Here is a 22348-nt window from a genome sequence, read left to right on the forward strand (position 1 = left end):
ATCAAAGAAGAATAAAATGTATTTATTGTAACTCCTTGCATCATGGGTTTCATGAGCAAGATGATTTTATTCTAGGACACAGACTTCTTCTTGATGTCTCTTAGGATTTGTATAATTATTATGAAGTCAATGTAACCTCGCATATTTTCATCTTTTGTTCATATACAATTTAGATAATCTCCAAGGTGTTGGCCCAGTTGAACATCAAAGGCTCTTGTTCTAGTACAAATCTGGAAGAATGTTTCAAACCCTGGGAAGCATACAGTGCCGCTGCTATTTTCGAAGGATTCCCAAGCATTCTTATAAATTATCTATGGTGGGTGGGAACTCTAGCACTTTTCATTCATGGGGCATCCCATCTAAGGTAGTTACAGGTTTGATTGTAAAATTGTGCATGGGATACAAGGTTGATCCAAAATTCCTAGTGGTGTGTCCTTGTCATGCCTCCACTTATATAGGGATGCCCATGGGGTTTCTCTTTATGGATCAGCTCAGGGCGATCCACCTAGTACTTTTCCTCTCTCAATCCATCTGTACAGGGTCAATACGCCCATGGGCATGGCACAAATAATTGTGCAGAATTAATCGCATTGCACACTCCTATGGCAATTGCCTACTTGAAGAAAGTAAAAAACCAATGGGTTATGGGGGATTCAAAACTGGTAATAGACTAGACAAACAATGTGGTCACATTTTCCCCAATGTTTTAAAACTCAAACTCGGAACCGATCGAGGGTCGACTCTGACTCCGATTCCAATGACTCTATCTTTGTAAAAAGTGCATTAAATATTTAATTTTTAATGAAAAAACATATTTTTAAGATTTTTGTTCATGTTTCCAAACTCAAAGCATTAGAATAATAGGGAGAAGACAACATATGATCAAAGTATGTTCATGAATATATCTATTATATCAAAATAGCACCCAATGCACTGTCCAATACATGTAATATATGGAGATCAGAGCAAAAACACATAACCAAGGAGGCTCTAAATGGCCTCTACAACAAAACAATACAGTGACAGGACTACAAGTCACTAATACATAATACTATCTCATTGATCAACATGATCAATGATCAGTCATCAGCGATCACTACTGCTAGACATGGCAACATCATCTGGCTCGAACTCTGAATCAGAGTCAGACAGGGAGGAAGTGCCTACAGTTGGAGGACTTGGGGCTAGTACCAGTGGATCTAAATCTAACAGATCAATCCCTAATGCATCCAAGTCCATATCAACATCAAGATCAATATCCTCAATAGGGTCAAACTCTGTTGGTTGAGCCTCCACTACCCAATCTGAGGTCCGGTTAAAGTCCAACTCAGTTAGTTGGACTGGTCTAGTACCAAACCGGCTGAGTTGGGGTCCAACTTGACCGGTTCGGTAATGGACCAGTCCCTGATTCGAGTCAAGTGCCTAGTCAGACAGGAAGGGGGTTCCAACCGGTTGAACCGACCTAGTTTAAAAATAAAGCTTTTCACTGGCTTTCTGTTACACATACTCAGAGAACTCAATTCCATAACCGATGATTTGTCCAAAGATGCTATTGATCTGCCTATTGGGACTTTGTGATAACAGACTATATTGATGGCATGGAATATGAACAAATGATCATACATGCTTAGCTGTTTATACTCTGATCTGTCTATCTCTTGGCTACAGAGTCAAGAGGAATGAAGGAAAAAGATACTGAAACAAACAGTGCAAGTCCTAGCCACTCCCGTCATCATATTTCGGGAGGTACAGAACTGTCTCAGAAACAAAACAAAAAATTGCAGCTATATCAAAGATTGAAATGCTGACCTGTGCAGAAAAGACCTCCCAGCCGGGACTGACAGACAAAAGGTCCTTTTTTATAGCTTTTTTATAGTTATTTCGTACTGAAAAATATATTTTCTAACTCGTGAATATAATGGCTTTTTAATGTGGGAAAACACTAAAATTTTAATTTTAATATTAAAAAAAAATGAAAAAAGAAAAATAGCCCAAATTCCATAATTTTTTTAAAATTTAGCCAAATTACAATTTTATTTAAAAAACATTACTGAAAATATAATAGAGCTCCGAACCAATACTTTGTTTTAGCTTGCAACCCAAAAAGCTCTGAACCAATACTTTGTTTCAATTCGCAACCCAAAAAGGAAAAAGATGGATTATGGACAAATCACTGTAATCACCCACCCATGTCTTTCAGATCAGGTTAGAACTCCTGATTGTATGTATAGCATGCTTTCTTTCGGATGAGGTCGTAACTCTTGATTGTGTTTACAGCATGCGTAATGCAGCTATGATTTGATAGTATATGGAACGATTAAAGCTTCACTCTATAAAATCTTCACGTGACTACGATGACAAAATGAAACAATGCTCCTATTTGGAGTGCTTAATTTTATTCAACTAGTAGTAAACATGACATTGAAATACTTGATCTTTTGATGTTGAGGTTAATAATTCAACACTACATATTTTAAAAGCATCCAAACATATCATTTCAATTAAACAGCATATTTCATGAAGATGGCCTAATATGAATAAAATTAATGGTCCTCGAGAAGCTCCGTAATCAAATTAGAACAAACACACTACAATTGATTGTCGTGAAGATTTAACAAATACCACCTTTTGCATTTTATAGCCTGTATATGACAATGATTAAAATCAATATTCAAGGACCTTGAAGCAAGTAGATTGACTGCAGGACAAAAAGCAGCAACAATAATCAAAAGCTTTTTAATTTTTCGAACACAAAAATTAGGTGTAATGATGTAACTCAATTCGCTGGCTTGAAGACTAACAAATTTACTCTCTAGAACATATGTAACAATTCAACCATGTACTAATTCCAACAAATGAGAACATTTCAAATGAATCTCTTTACCAAGGTAAGCTTACTTCTAAGAGAACAAAAGAGGTACAAATCCATGTATTAGAATTTGTATTAGTATTGAAATCATTCCGACTTTGAAGCAATCACAACAGATCCCAAATGGCATGATCCATTGTGTGCAGTTCTCTCATACTGCCATGCAAGTAGTACCAAAAGCCTTTACTTGTTCCATTACTCGCATGCAATGCTCAATTGTCTCCAGTAGCTGCAACACGGAAGGGTTGATCAGAAGCTATTTAGTATTTACTGAGACAAACTAGGGATATCTGACATTATTTATAATCAAAATTATAGAAAGAAGGATATCTGAAATTGTTTATAAGAAAAATTCCACCCGACCAATGTTAAGAACTCCAGAGTGAACTTCATTGACAGAACATTCCCTGGTTAAAAATTGACACTAGGTTTAGAATTTTGGGAAACACCAAGACTCTGATTCCTCCAAATTGTGCTTGAACACAAGTTATATGAAATGATGAAACAGATACAGTATTTGAATTGGATACAAGTTTCAGAAATATATTTCAGATGCTTTAGGGAATCCAAGATGAAAGTAGAAAATGAGCGCATTTTGATAATGCCCATTATTTTTCATTGCTCTTAACACTGTTGACTAGTTCTAACTTTTCTCCTTGGTCAACCTACCTAGAGACTTTGCCTTGTTGATGGATCAAACCAACCTGAATATTAGACGAAAAATAATCCTCAATGTGACCTACAAGGATATAGTGTGCCAAAACCTAACCAAGTATTGGAGCCTCCTATTTGTTTAAACACTATCTTATCGATGGTTTAACATTTTATCAACATCATAACCTAGCAGAAATCCTTTCCTCTCAGCCAGCTTCTTCATAAAATAAAAACTCTTCCAGCACATAGAATTATGTCATCGGCTCACTAATAAGCATGTATGCCATGGTACAAGGAACACGTGGGCTAGTTTCATGGATACAAAAAATAAGATAAGATGAGATGAGATAATTTAGTTAATGTTTAACAACTGACAATAAATTGGTCAACAGGACTGCCAGGTACAATAATGTGAGATATGAAGTAGGAGTGCAAAAGCCACTTCTAGGAAAAACATGATATAAGAAAACTAGCCTCTGCTATAAGGAACTAAAGTCTCAACCTCATAGCATGGAGCGGAGAAAAAAATCAATAGTACAAGTATGTGCAGGTTCGACAGAGAACCAAAGAGAAACAACGCTACCAAAGAGGGTGGCTTTCCTACAGGGCGATCAACCTCCCCTAATGGAATCTCTCCAACCATCCAAGGCCCTAGGGAAGAAACAATTGATAAATGCCTGGTCAAATGCACCGGAAGACGGGGAAGATTTGGTCTCAGATATGTCTCGTTACCAAGGTGCTGCAACCCACAGCAGAGATCTGGGGGACGTATCTTGACTACTGGTGTGGTATGAGTTGTCCCGAGATCTAAGTTCAAGCACAGAAGGCATCCCTGGGTCTCATAGATCTGATGGCTGATGAAATGTTGCTGTATGCCTCTCTTGGTACCTTGTCTACTAGAAGCACCAGAATGAATGCTGTAATCAGATAGACAAAACCAAATCTAGGCTAAAGGTGGGCAAAGTGAACAAAATTCAAGTCCAAAGGCCTCCCTCATGTATAGTGCCAGGCATCTCTAGTCTGAGAAGCAGAAGCAAGTAGATAGAGATTTCCAAGTTTCTCTAAAAAGATGGAAAAATCATCCTCTAAGCTTGTCGTAGATGGAGCAACCTTCATCTCAATCTCATGAAAATAGGTGGCAAGTCCCATGTCCTTCAGTGATATGATGGTCAATTTCAACACAAATATGATGACAATACCCAAAACTGCTCAAGGGGGATCCAAAGAGTATGCATCCAATGCTGAAGTGTGTATGGGGGGCAGATAATAAGGCCTTCTCTTGGCTTCAAAAAGTACTCTACTTAGCCCAACCGATGGGTTGACCCAAGTAACTCAAATATACTATCTAATGATGTCCTCTATGATGATCCTCTTCTATTCATGCCTATTTAACCAGAGTCGACGAGGAGCGTCCAGAGAATATCTAAATGGAGGCAACAGATCAATCAACGCCAACTCACTCAAGTGGAGAGGAAGCCTCCACAAACCAATAATGAGTTCAATCAGAGGTACTAGTAGTGGATATGGCCTCCAAGGAACAATAGCTAAGATAAGGATAGGGATCACTACCAATTGGGAAGTCTGCAAAATCTCGAGCCCAATGAAATAAGGAAACCAGGCCATATATGGTTTCAATCTTCAAGGGGGGTGCCACAAACCCTATCTAAATAATGACCAAGGGAACCATCCTCTTGCATCTAATGATACAGCGAAGCATGAGAGTTTAAACTCTCTCTATCATGGTCCAATCCGACTCCAATGAACTAGGTCTGTAGACCTCTGAACCATAGAGAACCATGGATCTGATAAGGCTACCCACGACATCCATCTTGGACTAAATGTCCTAAATGTGATTCCAAAAACATTGGCACTCAAGAAGGACAAGGGACTCATAGCCTTTGTTGATTGAATACCTGAGGGATTTCCTTCAACCAAATCTAGGCCATGAAAACGACCACCAAGGTAAGTGTAAACAATTGTGCCCTTGACTTCCACACCCCTTAAATAAAAATGGTACTTAGAAAGGGTGGGTTTTGACCCATTAAAGATCATAACCTTGGTTTTTCCAAGGTTGACCATCAGCTAAGGAAGAACCACAAAAACTAGATAACACATCCAGTTGTCTCTACAATCCTTCAACATGGAGGAAGAGGACCACATCCTCAGCAAAGAGGGAAGAGGACAACCCTATTTTACCCCAATGGTGCTCGTAATGAAGTCTGACATTTTGTGAGCAAACTCAGGAGGAAAAACAAGTCGATATTGTCACAAAAGACATTCAAAAGAACAATTCATAGCTCCATTATGGATCTTCATCTAGAACTCAATTCTGACCAGCCACCAGCAGATCAAGTGCAAATACAGAACATAGCTACTCTTAAAGAGGATGCAGCCCTCTTCAGGATATTTCCAAAAACTTCACAAGTTCAGGTCCCAGAATCAAAAAAGGAGAAATCAGAAGCTGAAAAGAAGAAAGTGGAGGTGGGCGATAAGACCCCACCTCTCCTTCCTTTGAAAAGATTCTAATGAAAAGTTCATGTTCCACCCCTCCACTACCAAGAGTAGAAAAAAAAAGCAAAGAGAAACTAATTCCCAGCAAACTCTAGACTCCCCTGGATTTAGTGGGGGCTTAATATTGCTCAAACCTTAATCATGTTTTGCTTCTGTATTATTTTGGGTAAGCAATTTGTAAGAATCTGCTCTTGAAATCAGAAAGCTGATAAGATCAGTTTTGGAAGGTTTGGAGTTGGATCTCTCCCTTTTATCGTTTTGATGTGAGAGGGATTTTTTGTTTTGTTGTCCATTTCTGTTGAGATCCTCTGAAGCAGTCCTTCCTTGTATCTTTGCTGCATACATTTGACACAGATTTTACTAATATAAATCTATTAGTTCTTGTCAAAAAAAAAAATTAGTTCAGTAATTATTTGGAACAGAGCTGGCACTTAATTTGTGGATTGTGTGAATAGTGTAGTGGCACCACGACTGTGAGAATCCCGAGCAAACACGGTTAAAAAAAATCAGTTATGTAATCTAGAAGTGCTACTCTCCCATGTTTGAAAATCTCAGCTTGGAACCCCTCCTCATCTCCCACTCTGCTGGTGTTCATCTCCCAGATTTGGAATACAGATGAGACAGCAGCAGAAGATGAAAGTAGTTTAGCCGACCTAGAGTGGATCCATACAAATAAATATGGTAAAATCTTTATATTAAGAAGGGTACTGTCAGAAGGAAAGAGTCAAATTAAGATGGGAATCACAAGAGTGGCCAACATGTCAATGCAATCTCAAATACACCAACAGAGATCCATAAAACTTCATATCATTCTTGACATCAGACAACAGAATTGTTAATTTTAGGTATGTTCTATGCTTAGAGCAATTTATTTCAATTTTCACAGTTAGCTCAATATCTTTTCCAGATTAGCAATCACATCAGCATTAAAGTAAACTGCAGATAGAACATAAACATAAATCGCATAAGACAAGCCAAGACAAGAGGACACAAGATGTGGTGCTAGCCAGGGACAAACCCCAATGTGGGGAAACCCTTGAACAATTCTTCTTATATGTTCTTCAATAGTTCAGCAGAGCGAGAGAGAAAGAGAGAGAGAGTACATTTACAACAGAAGTCAACACTTTGACTTATCTAGATAAAAGCATAGATCATCTCTAAGAAAATGATACATGAGATCAGTTGAAGACATGCTGCTTCAACTGATTCTCCAAGGTGACTCCTTCACCTATCATTGTGCTGCATCTCGTCATCATGTTGCACCTCACCGTGCTGCACCACGCTGCACCCATCATCACAATGCTGGACCTTATGCTGCACTGCTGTGCCATGTGCCATTGTTGCACCATGATAGCCACTGCTGTCCTATGTGGCATACTGCTGTCCCACTGTTAGTGACATGGCCATTCCATGTTTGCTTGCTGTCCCATCACAGCTTGCTTACCTTGCTGCTGTCCCAATAGCTTTGCCATACCTTGCTGCTGTCCCATGTGTCTTAGCAGCACCATATAGCCCAGCTATCCCATTTACTAGCACTGCTGTACAATGTCATTGCTGTCCCATCATTGTGCTGTCCCATTGAACATTGTTGTACCATGTCCTAGGACCCTCATCCATTAGCATCCTCATCGCCAAAATACCATCGGCTGCATGCTACAGCTCACTGTTCAAGGTCCACTCCTATGCTGCCACGTAGGCCTGGTTAGGGCATCATTACAGTCCCATATCCAGCCTTCAATTCTGCTGTTAAGGAGTGTGGTTGCCCTTTGTTAGGAGGCTGACCCTTCTTGCTGTGGTTCTGGGCAGTCTAGCCCTCTTTAACAACCTCGGCCTGCCTGTAATTACTGCGGCACCCTACAGCAAGACTGTGTAGGGTTGCAGCTGCCCTTCCATGGATCTGCACTCCTCCAAAGTGCCCTCAAATCAGTCCTATGACTGCGGCTCTTCCAGCAAGGGAACTCAGCCCTCCTTCACCCTGAAACAGGCCTTAAACTAACTGCGTTTAGCCCTTAAACTTACCTCAGAGATATGTTGTCCATACAGCCCTTCCACGCTGTCTAGGGCAGCCTCCTAATGCTGCAGCTAGGGCATGCTATTATCCTCCTTGACTGTGTCTTTGTAGGGACCAGCATATAGGGCTATAGGCCTCCTTCTTGACTGTGTAGAGACCAGCGTATAGGTTAGGGCTCCTTCTTGATAACGTTAGGGCTTCTCTTCATGACTGCATCCTCTAGATTAGGGCAGCATATTTCTTCTTCTTGACTGCGGCTAGGTTATGCGTAGAAGCTAGGGCTAGGACTGCGGCTAGGGTTGATTGTTAAGCCTCCTTTCCTCTTGCGTCTTAGGGCTACTTCCTCCTAGATTTCTCTCACACTAAAACCCAAGACAAGTGGAGAGAAATCAAGAGAGAAGTGTGTGTGAAATGACTCTCAAGTCATCTCCTTTTATACTAAAACGTTGAGCACATGTGTGGGTTATTTGGTTGCTGGCCGACCTTGACGAATTGTCTTATAACACAAATAAATTCATAACTCCATGAATACTTATCGGAATCAGATGATCTTTAGATCAATCCTACACCTCTCGATGACAGGGATCCAAGAAAAATATCAGCTGCCATAAATAAGATGACTCACATGGAGTTTGGCCCTAGTTGCCAATTTTAAAAACTAACTCGGAAAATGCAGAATCATTTCATTCTCAAGTTATGAAAAGGACTTCAGGCATTGCAGAAGGAAAAATAATCTTTCAAAAAAAATGTTGGTTAAATGATGCATGTGAACACCTTACGAAGATCATAGTTTGAACAAGATTTGTAATGATCTATATTTTGTATTTCCGTTATCCCGTTGGCTCTCTGAAACCCTAGCTGACTGCAACTCTAGCTCGCTTGCCCGCAATGGCCAGCCCGGAGGGGTCTCCTCCCCCTCCGATCGACGATACAGAAGCCTTCCAGGCACTGATTACCTCCCTCCCGACAAAGCAACGGTCCAAGGAAAACCCGTCGAAGTTCATCAAGCGTATGGAGGAAATCCCTTCAGTGGTGATGCCTCCAATTTTCTCCTGTTCAACATTGGCATACTCAGATCATGCTCTAGTAGGGAAGTTAACAGGTATGTGGCCTTCCCCCAAATCAATGGGATCCTGGACAGAGAAGAATTGGAAAGACAAAATGAAGGGTAGCTCGAGTGTTTTTGTTGTTGGGAATGGATTCTTTGCCTTCTATTTCAAGCTCAAGGAGGACAAAGAGGTAGATTTCAGAAATGTTCCCTATTTCTTTGGAAACAGGGGAATGTATCTCAACAGATGGTCCCTGGACTTCAATCCGGCTGAGGATATCCCCAATGTTATGCATGTGTGGGTCAAGCTTCCTCGCCTTTTGTTGTCTTGCTGGAGCTACAAATCGACAATTGTCTCCAAGCCATTGGCAATGGTGTTGGAAAATATATTGATAGAGCCGAACCAAAAGGAGGACAGTTCGCTTGTGCCAAGATCTGTGTTGAAGTTGATCTGGGGAAAGGGTTTCCTGAAGAAATCTTTCTCACGATGGGAGGGTGGAAGCACTGTCAAATTCTAGACTATGAGCAACTTCCCTTCAAATGCAGGGTTTGTCATGAGTATGGGCATTTTGCTAGAGACTACAAAAAGTCTCAAAGCAAATCTCCTGAAGGAAATCAATTTTAACAATGGAAAACTCGGAAAAAAGGAGGAAACAAAAAAGGTCAAGCAAACAATAAGAAGACAGCGCAGAACACTAGTACACCATCCTCCTCTGCAAACCCATTTGGGGCTTTACAGTCTCCAGAAGCCTCCTAACTAAACAAAGAATGCAAAGGAGAATACTACAAATGATCTTGATTCCTCTTGAAGATGGAGAAATAAATGAGATTAATAAGGAGATAAATCCAACTATGAATCAACCCCAACTACGTCAAAGCATTCCGAATGCGGAGGGGGCGTCCTGTTATTTGCCAGTTAGCACAATCATTGTCCCCTGCAAAGGAAACGCGAGAACCCTAGGAAGGCCCAAGGAAAAAAATAACCAGGAACATGTCACAGGCGCAAGGAGGCAATGAGAAAGTCAAAAGTCAAGAAACTAGGAGCAATGTTAAGAATAAGGGACAATATTCAAAGAAGGAGATCAGGGAGTCTAAAGCCGAACAAAACAAAGAACTGGGAAATCAACTGCAAATCTCAGATCTACTAAAATCCTCCAGGTTCAAAGGCGCAGCGGGAACATCGGAGGGTGGCCCCAAATCCCTTTCGCCCCCCAACCGATGAAGTTAATCTCTTGGAATATAAGGGGTTTGGGAGGTCCCTCTAAAGCCCTTTCAGTAAGGGATCTAATCAAGCAAGAAAAATCAACAATCTTCCTTCTGCAGGAAACGAAATAGGAAAAAGATGAACTAATGAAGGCATCCAAAATCTTTTGGAAGGATAGTGAAGGTGTAGGACAAAGTTCAAGGGGAGCCTCAGGTGGTTTGGGTATTTTTTGGCGCAATGGACAATTCACTCTGGTCACCAGCGTCAAAACCCCAAATTGGATAATGGTGGAACTATAAAAGAAGGCATCAAATGAGAGGCTCAAATTAATAAACGTCTATGCCCCCTCTACATATGTGGAGAAGCTAGACTTCTGGGACAAACTCGTGTCCCATAAAAACAATAATTGGAACCAAAATGGCATTGTGGGCGGAGACTTCAAGACCACATTACTTTCTTCTGAGCGCAAGGGTAAGAACATAGTTCGAAACCCGTTTAGGGAGAACATGGAGGATATCATCACAGAGTGGGATATGGTTGATGTTAAGCCTAAGAAAGGAAAGTTCACTTGGTCAAATAGAAGAGTTGGAGCTGGTCGTATCGCTGCAAGATTAGATCGTTTCCTTATTCATAACTCATGGATCCTTCATAGGCTAGATCCCTACTCCTCCATCCTGGCCTCGGGAGAGTCTGACCATCGACCAATCTCGTTGGTTCTGGAGAAAAAGGAGGATTTAGGGCCTATTCCCTTTCGATTTAATCTAGGTTGGTTGTCAAAGGAAGGGGTTGGTGAGTTGACTACACAAGCATGGCGAGCAGATCATGTAGGATCTTCGACCTTTGTATGGGAATCCAAAATAAAGTCAGTGAAGCAAGCTTTCAAAAAATGGGCAAAAGAGGAGTGTACCCGCCTAAAAAGAGAAAAGAAGAATTGATCAAAGAACTAGAGCATCATATTAGCATAATGGAGGACAACATGGTGCAGGATTGGCATATCGAAAGGGAGAAGAGTCTCAACACCCAAATCTTCCGGGAGAATAGGAAGGAGGAGTTATGGAGGCTCAAATCTAGAAGCATATGGTTAAAGGTTGCATATGGTTAAAGCAGTGAAGCATGAACCGCATAGGACCCGCGAGTACCCGCGGATCATCACGGGTTCAATACCATGCTAGGTCACCCGCATAGAACCCGTGGTTAAGACCTGTGAAAATTCCTATACTCAAGGAACCCCTACTGCAGCAAAACTGAATTTACCTCTCCTACTTGATTTTAATATACATTATCAAGTTATTTTCTGAAAAATACTGAAGTAAATTACTTCTGCACCCTACACCAATTTAATTTGATTACATGAAACAAGAAACTGAGCAAAGAACAAGATACATAGGATACCGTTATTTTTGGACACCATAGTCCCCAGAAAAACCCAATGCAGGAAAACCAGTGCAGCATCTCTTAGGGTTTTATTATTAAGTAGTAGTTCTGAATACAATGTTGGATGCTCTCTCGGCAATCCAGTTACAGAGAAAAATATAATGGCGAAAAACTGAGTGAGATTACCTCATTTTACCCAGAAATTTTCGGTTGATCTGGCAACAAAACTGGTTAACCCCAGCTATCTCTGCACTGACCCTGCGTAGCCCCTACGTAAGCCTTACAGAGTCTGCATCAGCTCTGCGTCCTGGAGCTTCTGCATCAACTCTGCCTCTTGGAGCTTCTGCGTCAACTCTGCCTCCTGGAGCTTCTGCGTCAACCTCTCCCAGCAGTTCCAGATTTCTGCGCGAGGGCAGCTTCTCCTCTGCGTTGGCTCTCCCTGGTTCAGCGTTAGGCCTACGTGGACCCGGGTTGGCCTAGCGTCAATCCCTCTAGGTGTTGCGTTGCCTCCACTAGTGGCTCTCCACCTCTCTGCCCAATATTCCCGAACTATCCCTGCCCCTCTGCTGCAGAGTGATCACTGAATTCGAATTTCTCAGCTTCCTAGCCCTAGAAATTTCAAACTCTAGATCAATTTGTTCTCTCGATGTGTATTTCTAAATGAACCCCAAGCAGCCTCCTTAAACTTTTCTCGTTGAGACTTCAACGGTCGAGATTAAGTCTCCAATCAACGGCTAAAATTAAAAACTTGACTTGATATGCTTTCTAGAACATTCTCACCCATATTTTGATTAATACCCATTAATATTTTAATTTTCCTAAGTTTAGACTTAGGGACCCCATTAAAAATATTAATTATTTTAATAAAATACAATCTGGGTAGAATTTCACCAAACGGTTTTTGGGTTCTTTTTAGAACTCATGTGCCTTAACCTCTCCACAAATTTTCATGGCTAGAGCACATCTGATGCTACCAAAAACTAACAAGACACGGACTCGGCGGGTTTATCATAGAACCCGTGTACCCGTATAGGACCCGCGGGTACACTATACGACCCGTATCAGACCCGTCGAGCCTCAAAAAGCACAAAATCTTCGGATTTTTTTCTTTTTTTTCGTTTTTGGAAATGAGGTGGAGGGAAAGGGAAATTGGAGAGAAGAAAATGTTTTATAAGCACCTCTCTCCCTTCCATTTGGCATTCACTTGTCATTCGAGTGTTTGGCTAATTTGTATGAGTGTTGAGCGACTCCATTGCATAGTGAAGGAGCTCTTGGAGGAGGCTAAAGGAGGCTTCATCAGATCAGACTCAGCTTTAGGTAGGCTTCATGAACCTTGTTTGTAATTTTTTTGTATTCAATTTTGTTTTTTCTTTTTTTCTTTTTTTTATGTTTGCAATTTTTTTTAATTTTTTTTATGTTTGGGGCCGCAAAAAAATTGCAAATTAAAAAAAAAAAAAAAATCAAAACCAAAAAAAAATTTAAATTTTTTTTTTTCTTCCAGATTTTGTCACCATGCCACCAAAGGGTTTTAGAAAGTCTCGTGATCCGACATCGGCACATGGTCAATGAATCATTGCCAATAATGACCACCATATCAAGTGCAATTATTGCAATACCACAATGCATACACGCATAAACAGGCTGAAATACCACCTAGCCAGAATTCCTAGGAATGGTGTGGGATGTTGTCAAAGTTGCCCTGATGAAGTCACTACTGAAATGGCAACTGCTTTGGAATCCATTAAAGAAGAAAGTTCTAAAAGAGCAAGGAAGGATGAGATTGTTGGGATAGGTAGATCTTCATCTCAGAGTGAAACACAGTTTCAAAGTCCAGGTATTGGTAACTCCTCTTCAAGTGTTGTGGCAAACAGGAGTATAACCTCTTCTTTCTTCAGTCCTCATACAACTCTAGGATCTCAACCAACCTTGGATAGTTTTAATGAAAAGAAGTGGAAAGAGGCAAATATGGTAGTGAGGAGGTTTTGGTACCATAACAGTCGTTCATTCAACTATGCAAAGTCTTATTTTTATCAACGCATGGTGGATGCCATTGGAAGTGTTGGCCCTAGACACCAAGCCCCATCTTATAATGCACTTAGGGGGAAAGATCTAGATGAGGAGCTTGAGTGTGTCAAGGAACAATTGGAAAGCATTAAAAGCTCATGGAAATTTACAGGTTGTACAATTATGTCTGATGGGTGGCCATATCAGAGAGGTAGAACAATAATAAATTTTGTTGTAGCTTGCCCTAAAGGAACCATGTTCCTAAAATCCATTGATGCATCTGCAAATGTGAAAGATGCACATTTGATTTTTTCATTGTTGGCTGATGTGGTGGAGGAAGTTGGGTTACAAATGTTGTCTAACTAATCACGAACAATGCAGCAAATTATGCGGCAGCTAGAAGGTTTCTTTGTGCCAAATATCCCACCATTTTTTGGACTCCATGCACTGCCCATTGCATAGACTTGATGCTAGAGGACATTGGGAAGTTGGAGTGGGTGCAAGATGTTGTGCAAGAATGCAAGCAAATTACCAAGTATATTTATAATCATGCTTGGGTGTTGAACCTTATGAGGGAATTCACACAGGGTGAGCTTAGTCGCCCAACTGTCACACGGTTTGCTACAAACTTTCTTTCCCTCCAAAGCCTTTTGTATGAGTACCAAGCTTTGAGAAGAATGTTTTGTAGCCAACAATGGGTATTTTGGAAAGATAGCACAAAACCAGAAGCATTGTCTGTGAAAGCATCTGTCTTTGGTGATAGTTTGTGGGACAAAGTCACTGAGATTGTCAACTTCACTGAGCCCCTTGTGAAAGTCTTGAGATTGATGGATGGAGAGAAACCTGCAATGGGATATATTTATGAGGGCATGGACAGGGCCAAAGAGGCCATCAAGACTTTCTATAAGGGAAATGAATCTAAATATCTCCCTATATGGCAAATTATTGATTCCAGGTGGGACAGGCAACTACATTCACCATTGCATGCAGCAGGAGCATATCTCAATCTGAGCCTATTCTATAATGAGGGGTCTAGCATTCAAAGAGATCTCGAGGTGATGAGAGGTGTCATGATATGCATTGAGAAGATGTTACTTGATCAAGATATTCAGGACAAAATCAACATACAACAGGATATGTACAACGAAGCATCTGGCATGTTTGGATTCAGCTCAAGCCAACATCTTAAGGACAAGAAAATGCCTTGTAAGTGCTTTATATGTTTGGCATTGCAAACTGATAATCTTTGTTGTTATTTTTTACAGCTCATTGTTGGATAGATTGTGGCACTGAGGCACCACAATTACAAGAATTCACCATCAGAGTTCTGAGTCAACCCTATAGTGCTTCTTTGTTAAAATTGGCAACTAGGGCCAAACCCCACATGGGTCATCTTATTTATGACATCTGATATTTTTCTTGGATTTCTCTCTCTGAGAGGTGTAGGATTGATCTAAAGATCATCCGATTCTGACATGTACAAATGAAGTTATGAATTTATTTTGATTATGGTCAAATTGTCAAGGTCGGCCAACGAACTTATGTAGGCTCAGAAGCCCAACAATCACGTCTATTCATCCTCAACGTTGCATATATATAGAAGGTGACTTAGCCTCATTTGGACACACTCATCTTCACACTTCTCTCTCTCACTCATTGATTGGGTATGGATTTCTGGGCCTCTCTCTCTCCACACGTTCAAAATTTCAGGAGAGCGAAATTTCAGGAGGCCGAAATTTCAAGAGACCGAATTTCTTGATTGTTGACTAGTGTTGACTACAGCTAGGGCTGATCACAGGTGGGTTGTTTGACCAAACTTTGACTGGGCTGAATTTGACTATTTTGAGGGTTGTTTTATCTTGTTGTTTGGAGGCTGAAGTTGACTGATTTGCTGAGGGTCAAATCTACCATGTTGACTAGCATTGACTTTTCTGGTTAGGGCTCTTTTGCTGTTGTTATAAATTATCAAATTTGTAAATTGTACTATCTCTCTCTGCTGAACTATTGAAGACTAAAAGAAGATTTGATCAAGGGTTTCCCCACATTGGGGTTTGTCCCTGGCTGGTGCCACATCTTATGTCCTTTTGTCTTGGCTTATCTTCTACTATTTGTGTTTATGTTCTATCTGCATTTTATTATCATGTTGATGTGATTGCTAATCTGAATATTGATACTGGGCTAATAAAGAAATTGAAGTAAAATTGCTCTAAAGCATAGAACATACCATTGTTGCCTAAAATTAACATTCTTCTTGTGAGCGCAATTGGTCAGTGTTTAAGCACATCCATAGCAAAAAGAGAAAAATGTTGGAGTATGAGAGGTTGGAGAAGTTGGTTTTCATCTACTACAACCTTCAAATGCTCACAAAACAAATGCAACCAAAGGATACAAATCCAATTTCATTGGATACTATTGATTTAGTGTCTAATTGGGTTGTGGATGAGGAAGCCCCTAATTTGAGTTGGCTTGATGAAGAGACTGAGGATCTCTCTAGTTTGCCATCTCAAATGGAGACTCCAAATACACATGCCTCATTGTTGCTTCAGCCTTCCGATGTTACCACTAGCTCCACGAGGGCTAATTGTAGGCGTGGTCGTCCATGAGTGATGAGACTCAAGATTGTTATGAGACAATCATTTATCATTTATGACATATGTATTTGAATTTTGAACTTGCTGACATTTTTTATTTTAATTATGGAATCATGAGTCATTTTCTTATTCAGTATCTAAATGTTTTGCTTACAAAAATTGAATATGTTATGTTGTACTTTTATAGATATGAGATGATGTTATGAATTATTGCATATATTGTGGTTTTTATAACTTATAAGGATTGGAATTGTCATTAGTTTCTATTTTGTGCTTAAAATTTATCATATTTTAAGTTTTTTTGTATTTTGACGAGTCTTATACGAGTCTTATAAGGGTTGTTCCCGAATCTTATACGAGTCGATGAGTCTTATACGAGTAGGAGTCGTGCAACATTGGGTTAAAGGTTGAGGATCAGAATACTCCGTTCTTTCACAAAGATACCAAAGCAAGGGAGTTTGAAACAGGGTGAGGGAAATCACTCTAGAAGGTAAGCCTCTGATCACCAAATTTTCTGAAATAAAAGAGGAAGCCTTCACCCACTTTCGGTCTCTGTACACATCAGAAGGGAATGTGAACAATGAGAAGACTGAGTAATTCTTGGCCCCCTTCCCTTTGGAGATCTCAGAAAACGAGAATCACTTTTTAATGCAAGGGATCAAGGAGGATGAGGTAAGAGAAGCAATCTGGTCCATGGATCCTGCCACGCCCCAGGACTTGATGGCTTCCTTATCAGTCTCTACCATTCATTATGGACTTTGATCAAGAAAGATTTGATTAGAATGCTCAACTGGACCAAAGTAAAAAGCAAGGTTGGAGGAGGGACAAATTATGTGTTTTTAGCGTTGATCCCAAAGGAGACTAATGCTACATCCTTCAACAGGTTCCGCCCTATCTCATTATACAACGCCTCTTATAAAATCTTGACTAAAATCATAGCAGGGAGGTTAAAACAGATTATGTCAAAACTGATCTCAAAAAACCAAGCTGGGTTTCTTAAGAACATGTACATTCTAGACAATATCATCATGGTACAAGAGGCGATCCATTCGAGGCAAGAAAGCGGGGAATCATAATTTGTTATAAAGCTGGATATGGCGAATGTGTTTGACTGAGTAAGACACCCTTTCCTTTTCCATATCATCGACAAACTCGGTTTCAGTAAGGATTTTGTCAAATAGTTAAACACTTGCGTCGGTCTTCCCTGGTTCGCCCTCTTGATCAATGGTAGGCTTGCCCCTTAAAGCCTCTAGAGGTCTTCGGGAAGGTTGTCTGCTCTCACCCTTGCTTTACATTCTCGTAGCTAAGAGCTTGAGCAGAAATCTTGAGAAAGCCCAAGGGTCCGGAGCCTTGTCAGGTCTCTCCATCGCTTAGAATGTCAAAGTTGTCAACCACTCGCAATTTGTCGACGATACCATTCTCTTGGGTGGAGCCTTCAAGACACTTATTTGGAAATCTTAGGGGGTCTGCTTAACAAGAGGAAGAGCCACCTCTATGGTTGAAACTGTCTGGATTCTGTGCTCCAGGAAATAGCAACGATCCTGGGATTTTTTGTTCAACATGGGTGGAGACCTTTTAGATATTTGGGAGTTCCCATCTCCTTAGGAAATCCACATAAGGAAGACTGGGATGAAATTTTGCAAAAACTCAAAAAGAAGATCGATGGTTGGGGAACTTATTGGTTGAACCTGGCAGGCAAAGCAATTTTAGTCAAGTTTGTGCTCTCGCCCCTTCCAATCTATCTTTGCTCTGGATTTTTAGCTCCAATGGGAATCCTAAACCAAATTAGTATTATGCTCAGGAAATTTCTCTAGCAGGGGGCAAAAACAACGATAAGAAGTTTCATTTGGTCAATTGGAAATTTGGAACACAACACATCTTCCCAAATAAGTAGGGGGGCTGGAGATAAGGGACCCTGTTGTGGTCAACATTGCCTTGGGAGCCAAACTGATATGGAATTTGACCTCAGATTTTAAAGAATGGTGGAAAGAGGCATTCTTAAAAAAATACTTTCACAAGTCTTGATTATTAAGGACTGAAAATGCACAATGGACAGGCAATGGTTTAAAAATATGGAGACTATGTAAAAAGGCATCCCCCGTCATCTAAGTCACAGGACACGTCCTCCAAGGTCCCGTGTCCCGTATTTTACGTGCCGGACACGAAAACGGCCCTAAAACGTGTCGAAAACGTTTTTCATCGTGTCTTGTAAAATGTAAAACGTATTTGTCGGTTTTCGTCGTGTCCTGCATCTGGAAAACACGTATTCCGTTGATAGAAAACGTTGCCTGCATAAGCTGCAATTTTTTTTGAAAGAAACAAATAATTTTTTAGTGGGGCAGCTTAATGATCAAGTCTAGGCCCTAGTATTGATATGCTATTCATGGTAATGTTAAATTCTTAAAGTAAAAGTGACATTCTCCTTAATCTTCATTTTCATCCTTTTACTTAAATTTTTAACATTACCATGAAATGACTCAGGATGTTTGAGAGTGGTTCTGGCCTCATTGGATTTCATATGGAGAAAGTAGAATTTTAGATTTCATTCAAAATGCAGCAGACTTATCAGTTTTTCAGGATTTCAGGATTGGGAGATTGTAATGTTTCCAGGTGACACCACCTGCCCAGGCTACCCCTGCCACCAGTAGAGGACGTGGTCTACCTCCTATAGCTCCTACTTCTAGTTCTTCAGCTTCTAGAGCATAACAAACTCCACTGCCAACTCCACCAACACCAGCATCTACATAGGGGGAAAGGGAAAGCTGTGGCATTTTCTCACAAGAGGGGCAGAGGAAATCAATAGAATTAGACTTTAGTTATTTTCTTATGTGCTTGTAAGTTGTACATGAACAATGAACATTGAATATTCAAGAATCAAGACCAAGCATATCACATTCTAATTTCTAAATAGTAATTTTTGATTCTATTTATTTTTTTAAAGTGAACTATGAACTTTGAGAAGTAATTATATTTTAATTTGATTAGATAAGCTGCAACCTGCAATTTAATATGGATAAAAAAAACTATATTTCGGTATATATATATATATATAAAACATGTCCCCCGTGTCCTGTTTCCAAGTCGCTGCGTTTCGTATTGAATACTCGTATTTACGTGTCCTCCGTGTCTCGTGTCCTCGTGTCATGTGACTTAGCCCGTCATTGTACAAAATCTGGGATGGAAGGCTGGGAACGAGACCCGGATCAATTTGTGGAAGGACAAGTACCTTCCAGGTATCCTTCTCTCTCCTACCGGTGAATTCAAGCCTCTCACTGATTGGATGCGGGATAAAGGGATCATCAGGTTCAAAGATATTTCAATTTGGGACGATTCAGGTACTTGGAAGGGTAGGGCATGCCATGGTTTCCCCCAAGGCTTGCAATCGAAATGGGCATCAATGATTCCCTTCCTGAAAGACCTTGCTCCCACAAACGAAGGCTACAAATACTTCAGATCCTGGAGATCTAGTAAATCAACCCATTATACAGTAAGGGAAGAATATAGTTTTCTTTTGAAGAGACTTCCCTTTCTTGCTCAATCGAAAATATGGAAGGCGATTTGGAACAAGGATGCCATTCCAAAGGTCAATGCTCTCTGTTAGACTTTGGTCCATGGGAGCATTCTCACAGCGGAAAATCTGAAGCAGAAGTATCCAAGGCCCCTCTTGGTGCATTCTCTATAAGGGAGACAAAGAGTCAATTCCCTATTTATTTCATGAATGCGCCTTCTCTCTATAGGTGTGGAGACATGCCTTTGAAAAGGTCCATTACATACACGCCATTCCTCCAAATTGGCAAGATATGTTCGTCAATTGGACACAAGAAGGAACATCCTAGTCTCCTATCATAAAGAAAGCATGGAAAACATTGCCAAAAAAATTTATGTTGGGTCATTGGATCACAAGAAACAAAGTAATATTCGAAGGCGAAACCCCCTCTGTCATTCCCAACAAGGCATTGTTACTACTCTCTGAATTACTCTCTTCTAGAAGCCTTAGGAACTCTAATATAAAAGGCTTATCAGAGTTGCAGAGGAATTGGTTAAACATCACAACCTCCTTGGATCATGTTAGAATCTTCATAGCACGTCCAAATGTAAGAAAAGTTCAATGTTTAAGATTCAATCAAGAAGAATTGCGGTCCAGGAACAACATGCAACCCTCGGCAATACTATTCTTCAATAGTGTTGCAAAAGGGAACCCAGAGGTGGCAGGAGCGTGAGGGGAAATATTTTTCCCTGACGAACAAGTCATAATCATATTTGCGCGGGGATTAGGTATGGCAACCAACAATATGGCAGAACTTCTAACACTTTGGAAAGCCCTGGATATCGCTCAAAGTCAAGGAATCAAGGAAATAACTATCATTGGGGATTCTCTACTTGTGATCAGAATGTTTTCAAATTCCAATCATGCTCATGATCACTTAAGCTCCACAGTAGTGAAGAGGATCAATCTCCAAATCAAAAAAATTCAAAAAATTATCTCTATTCCATGTCCTTTGCCACTTAAATCGTGAGGCCAACGAAATGGCGAATTGAGGATCAGAATTAGGGGAGGGCAATTTTGATATTAATGGACGTGACATGGGATTTATCCCTATTCCATAGTCAAATCATGCCAAATCTGGAGATCAGGGCCATCAATGATGGCATCGACAGGTTCATAAAAGTTGGGTTAATAACTTTCCGAATAATGGACAGGTGGGTTGAGGATCGTATCAAGTATCCACTTGGTCGTCGACTGGAGTTTTGAGGTTCCCTGATGCGATCTTCACTGGGCTTCAAATGCTTGGAGGACAGCACCATAGACAGACGTGCAATAAACATCCCTGGGAGGACAGCATATCACCTATTAGTATTAATGACAAAGAGACGGAGGCAAATTCCACCTCGCACCACTGTAAATTGGCTACAAGTTTGGTTTAAGAGGTCTCTTGGGCAGGACAATTACTTAATGGGCAGGAGGATCGAAGAGTTGCAGGCATTAATGGAGAAGGCGGAGTGCAATCAAGGGAGAAGGGAAGATATTGGCTTATATAATTCGACCCTGTCACGCAAAGAGGCATCTGTTCACCTCCCTTCTGCGCGCCTTCCTTGCAGCTGTGTCATGTTCCATGGCTTGGTGATGGCATCTTCAGGTGGGCAGCCTTTGGAGACCAAGATGGATCGGTGGAAGAGCGGTGGAATTTTTATTCAAACTGCTTATGGGAAGGCTAGACCTCCTCACGCGGAGAGTGGAGCTGTTGGAGAAGGATCGAGCTGCCAATGCAGAACACACTGACGCAAAATTAGAAAGCATAGAGGCGAAGATGGATAGAAAGATAATTAAGCTGGAATCCGACTTCCTGACTAGTAATTCTAAGCTGATCAGCAATAGTTTGTTTGCAGAGGCCTACAAGATAATTGCTGGGTTGCCAGGCCCCGTTCTCAATCAGCAGCAGAGAACCTTGGTGTCAGAGCAGATGGTGCACGAACGAGCAAGAGGAAAAGTTGCTCCAGCAAGGAAGCTGGCCCATCAAATCTCAGTTAATGTATATATGTAATATATATATATATATATATATATATATATATATATATATACAGTCATATGGGAAATATCAATGTAAAATTTCAGCTCATAGGGCTCGTCGGGCAAGAAAGTTTTATTATAGTTGTACTAGAACATAGAAGCAGCTGATAATACTGAAGCAAGTTTTGTCTATCATGATTTAAACGGTTCTGGCCGTGTAACCCAGGCTTTATAATACAAAGTACCCGTTCTGTTAAAAAAAATGATGCATGTGAACATTTTGGGAAGACCAATCACACTTCAGAGAGGTGTAGTTTCAGCATAGAGGCAAAGGATCAAAGAAGACTAGCTCCTTCATCAAGGAGACATTTTTTATTCTCCTGCAACATGTGGTCCAAGCATGGGCCAATCCCAAAACATCAGTTCTTGAAGCCTTTGCAACAGTAACTAGTGTGAGGATGCCCTGAGGTTCAGAGAACTCTGGAAGGCCAAAGTTGTGGACATAGATGGAGAAGGCCAAAGTAGCATTGAATCCATGATCTGTGCAAACGAGGAGGTTGAACCAGCACA

At 40.6% G+C, this 22348-nt stretch overlaps 1 protein-coding gene across 1 annotated transcript in view; it reads right to left on the reverse strand.

The window, feature by feature from the left end:
* Positions 1 to 2717: 2717 nt before the first annotated feature.
* The window catches only part of LOC149149887 (uncharacterized), an 82195-nt gene continuing 62564 nt past the window's right edge, over positions 2718 to 22348 (reverse strand). The window contains exon 6 of the mRNA XM_089439001.1: positions 2718 to 3098. Within this exon, the coding sequence (XP_089295127.1) occupies positions 3021 to 3098 (78 nt within the window). The 3' untranslated portion in view covers positions 2718 to 3020. The remainder of the gene's footprint in view (positions 3099 to 22348) is intronic.

Source organism: Pinus tabuliformis, chromosome 9 (genome assembly GCF_031772625.1).
Source record: "Pinus tabuliformis cultivar Carrire ecotype Pingquan chromosome 9, CPIR1, whole genome shotgun sequence".
In the NCBI taxonomy this organism is placed as follows: Eukaryota; Viridiplantae; Streptophyta; class Pinopsida; order Pinales; family Pinaceae; genus Pinus; species Pinus tabuliformis.